At 39.9% G+C, this 9442-nt stretch overlaps 1 protein-coding gene across 1 annotated transcript; it reads right to left on the bottom strand.

Annotated features, from left to right (window-relative positions):
- Window positions 1-1182: 1182 nt before the first annotated feature.
- LOC100272267 (RNA polymerase II transcription elongation factor) lies at window positions 1183-8310 on the bottom strand. Its single transcript, NM_001146755.1, has 4 exons — window positions 8005-8310; window positions 5798-6159; window positions 3162-3204; window positions 1183-1901 (listed from the first exon to the last, which is right to left on the bottom strand). Exons 1-4 carry the CDS (start codon window positions 8126-8128, stop codon window positions 1462-1464), a joined length of 969 nt encoding a protein of 322 aa, NP_001140227.1. The 5' UTR covers window positions 8129-8310; the 3' UTR covers window positions 1183-1461.
- Between the last annotated feature and the right edge of the window lie 1132 nt (window positions 8311-9442).

Genomic DNA, 9442 nt, shown 5'->3' with positions numbered 1-9442 from the left:
TAGGGTTCGAGTTCAAGTATTCTGGTTCGGGTTACGGATTTTTTCCCAGCCCTAGGTACAAGGGTGGGAGAAGTTAGTTGAGCCTAGCTAACCAATTGGACCCATGTTTTTTTGTGTCAAATAGCCTCTATATATATATATATATATATATATATATATATATATATATATATATATATATATATATATATATATATATATATATATACATTGTTTTTAAAAATAAAAATATAATAATATTGGGTCGGGTCGACACTACGAGCCGAGACAGCAGTCTAGATACGACACGAACCCGATTTAAATAGTGTTGGACCAAGCCACGACACTATTAAATAGGTTGTGTCTCAGGCCAGCCTGTCAGACACGACTCATTTGACCATCTATACTGATGGCAACTGTATATGTAGAAATAACTTTTTCGGTTATGAATATCATCAAAAGTGAATTATATAATAAATAGCTAAATCATGAGAGAGATATTTATAACTAATGAAGATGATGAAATATTAAGATATCTTTAAGATTTGAGAACACAGAAGATTAGATTACTTCTTGCGTATTGATTCCTCATATGTTCCCTCTCTTTAAGGCTATGTTTTATTTTATTTGACGGGTTATATTTTATAGTATACTTTTATCTTAGAACCGCTCCAATGATTTTTTAAAGGACGTGTTCGGCTGGCTACAAGCCGACACTGTTGCAGCTGTTTGGACTGCTGCAGCTGCAATCCATAGAGAGAAAAATACTGTAGAAGCCGCAGCCGCAGCCGGATTGCAGCCGCAGCAAGCCGCAGCGAACAAGCTGAAAATCCTTAATCTGCCACTATCAATGAGATGTGGTCCTAGCTTATGAAAAAAATCATAGATTTCTCTTCCAGCTTAGGGGCATGTTCGAACAAGGTGTATTGAAAGGGATTAAATTCATTCTTAATTAAAATTAAATAGAAGAGGATTTAATCCTACGCTAATTTAAATACAACCTACCCTATTTAAATACAACGGAACAAGATCTTAATTGGTCCTAAAATAGCTAGGAGCGTCCGACCACTCGTACATACTACCTTCGTTCTCGAATATTTATCGCTCACTGGTTTATTTTTGAACTAAAATATGATAAATAAAAAAAGAACAGAGGTGGAAACGAGGCGGTATGTCCCGGACCAAGACATGTGCATTAAGAGTAATAGGCAAGCATAGCAGTATACCTTTTGTCATTTCAACCGAACAATTGTAACATCCATGGTCCCATAAGCAAATAGTTGTACAGATATGTTTACAGATTCTATTCTTCCAATCCAGGTCTAGCAAACATAAAAACGGACCCAGGCCACCATTGTTAGTGAAAATTTAATGCACTCACTGGAGCAATATTAGCTGAACATATACATATCCTACACCTACCTTGTGAATGAAAACTTGTGAAGCAAGGCATGTGTCAAAACAAAAGCTTGCGTATCAAGCTCATATATCAACATCACCTCCGGAACTTGCCGAATCAGCATCACTACCATCGCTACCACTGCTGCTGCTCCCACTTCCACTGCCGCTCTCACTTCCGCTGCTGCTGCTGCTGCTCCCACTAGAGCTTGAGCTGTCCTGCTGCTCCTGATGCTCCTCTGCGTTCACTTGAGCTCGCAGCGCATCGGCTGCATTGATCCACAGATCCGTGTCATCATTTACATCTACATCAGCAATTTCATCATCCATATCGTCCTGATTTGGTAAGTTGATGTCAAAACCACGAACAGATGCCTCTTGTCCTGCAGCCAAGTTGTTTGGTGAAGCATTGCCATCATCGTCACCAAGTATGTCAAGGTTCTCTTGCTCATTTGGATCAGGTGAAAGGGCAAATGGGTCTACGGTAACAGATTGATATGTACTCCTGTTGTTGTATTTTGGGCCTGCAATGAACATGAGTAATGAGAACAGATGATGCATAATTTAGACAACACTGTAACCTCTGAACAAAACATAATTATCTTTCTCATCAACCCATTTTTATTAGATAACAATCTGTATGTATAGAATGCAAAATAAGGCGAGGAAAAAAACACCACATTAGTCTTGCTTGACACTCATATAACTATATCCACCATTCTTTCATCTCTAAGTTATTGCCCTCTCTTTGAGACATGAAGTGGAAGTATTTAAGGATGGTATTAAGGGGATGCATGGCACTAGTGCCTGCGCATTGTATAATAACGTGTATTTGGAGACCTAATGTTGTTTTCTTTCTTTGTAGATAGTGTGGAAAATGAAGGTAAAAAGGAAAACTACAGACAATCCCACCATTACTAGTTACAAAACTGAAATTCTACTTTCTTTCTCCTTGTGTGTCTAGAGCGATAGGAATGGAGTCTCAACTATCTAGTATTGTTTCTTAGCTCCCACACTACTCAAATGGCTTGGGGTCGTATATATAGCTCCAAAGTCCAAAACTAGCCGTGGGAAGCAAAGCAGAAATTTTGCATACTCACCGACACTCCGATGCACTCACCGACCATGTCCGGTGCGTGTTCACGTGTACTAGCCGTTGAACTAGTCGGATGTTGATAGTCTTTATATACCTATTAAACACCAATACTCCTACAATACTTAATATTCTCATAATTTTCGCACAAGTAAAATAATCTCAATAGTCAATACATGGTTGACACCTCTCTAATACTTTTTCGACACCCTGGAACGATCCCCCATTCACCTTTATTCTACTAGTCAAGACCTCTCTAGGTCACTTCCACTTGCTCCCTCCTTATCTCTCTTCTATACCGAACTTTGAGAAAAGGGGACGGCTGACAAAGTGAGCCCCCATGCTGATTTCCGAGCACTTGCAAGTGGCATGGCTCCATGGTCATGTGATAATGACTTCCCTTCCCCTATTTCATAATGCAAGTGATACTCCTATGCATGGCGTATTGGAGTATTGCCTATCGAGTATTCGTGTATCAATATCAAGGTGTCCAGGTGACATGTACATGTACTAATGTATGGCGATCCATCCCTGGTCAATTGTCAAACTACCACGTCCCTTCATTACACGTGCCACGGTGTTACACATCCAGTGAAACATTTAATCCAACTCATTTTCTAATTGTAGCAGAGGTGTGGCTAGTGGCTACAATCTCTATCCCAGTATAGGATTAATTTCACATAGAGCCTACCTGGATTTTCTGGTTCACCAATGTCAATACGCTCAACCTCAACCTGCAGAGTCAGAATCAGAATCAGAAGTATGATTTACTGAAACATCAAATTTTGAATTGAGAGTTTGAAACTATATATATAGGATCACATCGTGATAGTGGAGAAGTTCTGTATAGTGCTAGATAGTGGAAAAGTTCTATATAGCGCTAATGTGAGTATATCAAAATATTCATATATTAATAAACTTGACTCAACATAAAGTTTCATCCCATACATGACAAAGCAAATTAGAAATGATATAATAAGCTTTTATATATTAAACAAAAACATACACTCGAAAATTAAAGCAGCTTGGTACCATGATTGAAACAATGTATATGACATTTGCATTGAAGAATTTGTTTCCATCTCAATTCCATCTTCTAAATCCCAACACAAGACCACATTCCCTTCTGATACTAAGGATGTGTTTGGTTTAGTTGTGAGCTATAAAAAAGTTGATGTGAGTTGTCTACTGTGAAAAAGTTGTTGTGAGAAAAAAGTTGAAAGTCGTTTGGTTCAAACTGCTATGAGTTGTCCACGGCAAACAAACTGTATATTGTTTATATGCACTTTGTTTAACTATATCTCTTAATTAATATATATAATTAAAATTTTGATTTCACATTTGTGTTCCTAATATTTTTTACAAATAAATATTTTTAAAAATTTCATTTGTAATAATTTTTTTATTAAAAAAATATTTCATTTATTATAACACTTAATTATTTTAATCCTATTTTAGTTTCAATTTATTTTGTCTGTTATTAATATAACGAACTCTGATAAGCAGCAAAAACAGGGTCCAAGCTACTTTCAAATTTGTACTAAAGAAAAGCTGTTTTTTCAAAGTAGTTGTGGAATAGCTGAACTGAGTTCATCCTAAAGCAGAACCAGGTTTCAAAAGCAGAACCAAACACACCCGAGCTGCATACTCAGCAGTATCAGCTGCCATGGTTCAGCCTTCAGAGTTATGACCACAGATTTAAAGAAAAATAATGTTATGAACCATTATTCATTCTAACAAATATGTCACATTCAGTGACCAAGTGTGCACGTAATGACCCTAAAAATGATAACAATGAGAGGTTATCACAAGTAGCAAATTAAGTTTCACATGCCGACCAAAAATAAGGTTTCCGCATAAAAAGAATAGTAGTTCAACAGTCATTTATTAACAAGTAGCTAAGATCCACACATTAAGAAGGAAAAGCCAACTACCATATTCTGCCAAAGAAGCCTTCATAGGTAATCAGTGCTAAGAATACTTGTTATCCAATGTTTTGCTTCTAAATTACAAATATGTTGAATCATTACAAATTAAGAGCATCACAATGGACAGTAATCAGCAACCTTAACATTTCAATATCCAATTGAAGTTTCATTTGTAACTTTATAAGCTTGAAGACTAATGTTTTTGTGCATCATTAAAATTAAAACTAAATCAGATAATAATTATTTTGTATACCACCAACATAACACTTGTCTTATGAAGCAACAGGGTATGGCTGCAGCTTATTTAATCCTAATAAATTTTCGAACTAGACAGATTTGAAGGTAGGCAAATATATAACTTGTGGATCAAAATTCCTAGTAGAACATTTCATCTTCCTAAAAAGAAGTGATAGGGTAGCATATATTTTATTTTTTTCTCGAAAAACGCAGGAGGACTACGTTTTAGATATATATTAAGAAGAGAGAGACAAGGGTCTAAGAGACCCAAAAAACAACAACACACTCCCTATGGAGGCCAGTAACACTCGTACATGAAAGGATCCATAAAAACACCCACACACACACTCCCTACAGCAACCTATGCAGGGGGGGAGGGGGCAGCCAAGAAGGAGAGCCCTTTGGCTCCAGCAATTTCCCTGCCTCTTCTTTCCTCATCTAAATGCTCCATAATCAGAGGAAGGCTGGAAGACCCTCCATAAAAAATGACTCTATTACGATGCTTCCAAATCATCCATGATCCTAAAATGATGAGGGAGTCAAGACCTTCCCTGACCAGACCATTTGTTGTCTCTGATACCATCTCCCATCAATCCATAAAAGAAACTGCATCTGGTTGTGGGGCTAAACTATGCAGCCAGAACTTTCTTAGCACGTTGTACCAGAAAATCCTTGAGAAGACACAATTCACAAGCAAGTGGTTCAGAGTTTCCCCTTGCTGGTCACATAAAGGACATCTGATAGGGTGATTCAATCCCCTTTTTGCCAAGCGATCAGCTGTCCAACATCTATTTTGGGCCACCAACCAAATGAAAAAACAGCATTTTGGTGGAGCCCAAGATCTCCAAACCCTTTTATAGTGTAGCATACATTTTATATCATCCTAAATTTTCCTTAATCTGTCTAGGTTAAATACTATCAAGTATCAAGGAAGATTGTTGATGACACAAAGTACATCAGATGATAAATCAATGAACACAAAATATCTGGAGAAAGATATCATGTATTTTTAGAAATGGAACCTGTCAGAAATCTTCAAACTTTATTACTTAATACTATATCGCAGGTGTTATCATGTTACTCAATTTAACAGTGAAAGTCTAGTAAAAGAAAGAACAATGACAACCATTATCTAAGACATAAAAGTAGTAACAGAACTCACTGGAACTGAGTGAACAGCAGGTTTGTTCATGCTCTGTGACTTGTTGACTTTAGGTAATGGAGGAGACTGTGATTCTGCACCCATTCCAGTAGTTGTAGCTGCCAAATTAACTGCTGCAGACTCTCCTGGAACTCGGACATGCCTTAACCTCTTGACAGCCCTATGCAACCTCTCTAGGCGAAAGGTCTCACCATCAAAAAATAAGACACCATCATTATCCTTGTACTCTTCTTGGCTTCCCTCAAATGTCACCTTTGGTTTGCCAGGCTGATTATTATAGAATTCCACAGTAACCCGGTTATCTTTGGTACTCTGCAGAGACCCAGCTTGAGTCTTGTCAATTGATGCTGGCTTAAATTCATCTGTCACATCAAAGGTAACATAAAAACCATTTATTGCTGACCCTGATTTTTATTTACAACATAAAGAAATAGCATGAGCTTTACAGATCACATTAATAAGGAAGGCTGCTAGATGATATCAGAGAACTAGCTCTGGTTGATCCCTAGTATTATACCACTAATAAGCTTTGCAGTAGAGTTCAGCATAACATCCATAACAGTAAATAACAAAAGGTAGCTATATTTTTCCTAACATCCAATTAATGACTGGAAAGAAGATCAAGTGGCTTATAATGCCATGCAGGCATTAAACCACGGTTGCCACACTGATAAACATGACAAAGAGAATATGATCAAGCAACCTTGAGGTTTCAACCCAGGCAAGAAACCAACTTACTGCAGAGGAGACCATGGAGGGGATGACAGCTTTACTAGAGACCAAGGTTTTCAAATTGTCCGATTAATCGTCCTGGTCGGTTGCACGAACTTGATTAGGAACTCCAACCCAATTAGGATGTCTGATCATCCGATCGACTGAGTACCCGTCGCCTAATCGCGACTAATCGTCCATTTTGGTAGCTACTCGACCAGGAATATGGAAAGGCATCTGACTCTGGCTGGGAAGCATCTGACTCTGACTAATCGTCCACTACAATCTGATGGAAGATCAATGGTAGGGGAAGAGTCTGTCCCAGATGGTGGTGGAGGGTCAGCTACTGCTGATGCATTCCATTTGGATGAGAATCTGCTACTTAAGGTCTTGTAAGTTCGATTAGTTAAATATCTACTGCCGTTTGAGTTTGATTACCTGCTGCTGTTCAGACTTTACCCTTTAGAGGTGCTACTCAAGGTGGCTGCTACTCTGCTGTAATGCTGTTTGAAACGTTGAGTACTGCTAAATAGCTACTGCTGTTTGAGTTTAATACTTTGATTACCTACTGCTGTAGTTTTGTAGTTCTAGGACTGCTGTTTGAAGTATATTATATAGTATATAACTATACACTATAGTGTATATAACTATATATAATTATATATGTTCTGATTAGTACAGGTCGTTTAGGACAACTAGGTGGCCGACCTGTCACCAACTAATTGTCCTGGTCGACGTCCTAATCGTGATTACTTGCCTAATCGGTCACCATCAACGACCAGGTTACTTGAAAACCATGCTAGAGACTGAAAGGGGCTAGAGTCCTTTGAGTTCTGGGGGTGAAGATGCCAGATTTTGAGGAAGTACTTGTATTTGACGATGGAGAGGGTGCAGAAAGGCAAGTGTATTTTCTCTTGAGTTTTGATAATGTCCGTAAGAGAGATGAGATGATCAAGACTAAAACAAGCAGTCTGAAGAGATGTCGCACCTCCAGCGATGTTTAGAGCATGTACAAGGTTCTCCAGGGTATGTGACTCCTGTTCCTCTAAGAGCTGAGAACTGATGGTCTGCGCTGAACCATTAAGGTACTTCTACCAATCATTTATTGTGCATAATGTCATGGTAGGTTTGCATGTACTATTGGCAGATATTGTAGAACTAGACCATTGTTGCATAATTGTTTTATGGCGAACTGTTTTTTAGCATGAACCTTCTCCATTCTGTACCTCAGTTTTAGACTTGTGAACTAATCTTTTAGTATTTTCAATAGATGTTGGTAAAATCAGTCAGATATAAGTGAAGTAATGAAATTCAGGTTTTCCCATGGTGCAAAATAATTAAACGCCATGAATACCGAGCCATCAGTCAAAGAACCCTACCTCCTGTGGTGCTAACTAGCGTTCGTCAATTCGCTGATGCGGATCCCAGACTACAGCTCCGCAGGCTGGGTACTGAAAAAAAAGAAGGGAGTAGAAGAAAAGGAACTAAGGGCTTACAGCGGAGAGTGCAGAACTTGGCGGTGGGGGATGGGTCACGGCAGGAGGAGCCCAGCCGGAGGTCGTACCACCGGTTCGCCTGCGGCGCCGTGCTTGGCTCCCCGTTGCTGCTGCCGCTCGCCATCCCGCGCTGTGCGCCGAGCCCCTCGCCAGCAGCGGCGCTCGATTCTTCTATTCGATTCGGCGGAGGCGATCGGCGGAAGGCGGCGGAGCCGAGGAGGAAGACGTCGCGGGTACGGCCAGTGGGCCTGACCGCCTGAGGCTGAGAAGGGAGGGGGCGAGGGTGTTGCTATGGGCTAGACCTGTTCGTAGGCCACCCAACCAATCGGGCCTGATTCTGTTTACCTTTAACTCGATCCAACCTGACCAACGTATTACCCGTACGTTGGGGGAGTTCAGTTCATACAGTAATTTTTTACTCGTGCTCTAACCTGAAGAAATCGAAAGTAATTAGGTGCCGTTTGGTTCACTAATCGGCTGATTGGATGCGTGTATCCGGACGCGCGGCTCGGGTGGCCCTGGCTGACCTAGTACGGCATTTTTCTGTGTACGAGTGGATACAACCAAATAGCTATAAAATGACTTAATTTGTATCCGCTCATGCAGCCTGCGTCTCCCTTGTGCAGGCAACCAAATAGGAGCTGAGATAAAGTCAACGCATACGGTGGTCCAAGATGAGACGGTGCGGGTAACCAAACATACGGTAATTGTGTGTTTGGTTGCGGGACAGTCAGGACAGGGACGTCCCCTGACGTCTCCTCTCGTCCCTCCAATTTTGAGGGACAAATGGGGACAACACTGGATAGTTCTGTCCTAACTCCTGCCTCTGAACCAAACAACCTTATTTGAGGAATCGTCTCGTCCCGTCCTGGCATTGCAACCAAACACACCATAAATGTAAAGTAAACGGTAATGGTAACGATTTTCACTTGAATACCGGCGATAACAAATTTGAATAGGTCGATATCCATTTATAGTGTGGTATTCGATTACGGTTTGACTTAAACAAACATGATTTTACGTTATTGGTTATCCATTACGTTACCAATATGTGAACCAAACGGCATCTTATTGTAGTTGGGCTGCTGGGTGTACTTGGTCCATCCGTAGATTCTTCTAAATCTAATTCTGAGTTGGTACATACGAGCTAAGGACGTCTGTAACAGTCTATCCATAGTTTACTCAAAAATACAGTTTTGCACTGTAGACTGCACTGTTTTTAAAGTAAAATTTGAATATGGGTATACGGATGGGTAAGCTGAAAGCTAAAAGTTATCTGGTTAAAACTATAAGAATATAATAGCATGACAATATGATAAAAAGGGTGTCGTCGTAGCCTCTCTAATAAGTTGATTTGACAACAATGCCACTGTTAGTGACGGGCCTCCGCTTCGCTCGGCAACTTGGCCGCCTTCTTCAGAATTTGGATCACAAACTC

Source organism: Zea mays, chromosome 1, assembly GCF_902167145.1.
Source record: "Zea mays cultivar B73 chromosome 1, Zm-B73-REFERENCE-NAM-5.0, whole genome shotgun sequence".
NCBI lineage: Eukaryota > Viridiplantae > Streptophyta > Magnoliopsida > Poales > Poaceae > Zea > Zea mays.
This window is presented reverse-complemented; position numbering and strand designations above follow the sequence as displayed.

Excerpts from the sequence above, each read along its gene's own strand:
- LOC100272267 (NM_001146755.1), bottom strand. The coding sequence starts at position 8,128 with ATGGCGAGCGGCAGCAGCAACGGGGAGCCAAGCACGGCGCCGCAGGCG. Across the intron at positions 6,160-8,004 it reads CAAGTTCTGCACTCTCCGCT|ATGAATTTAAGCCAGCATCA; the intron begins GTAAGCCCTTAG and ends TTGATGTGACAG. Across the intron at positions 3,205-5,797 it reads CTGCTGTTCACTCAGTTCCA|GTTGAGGTTGAGCGTATTGA; the intron begins GTGAGTTCTGTT and ends CTGACTCTGCAG.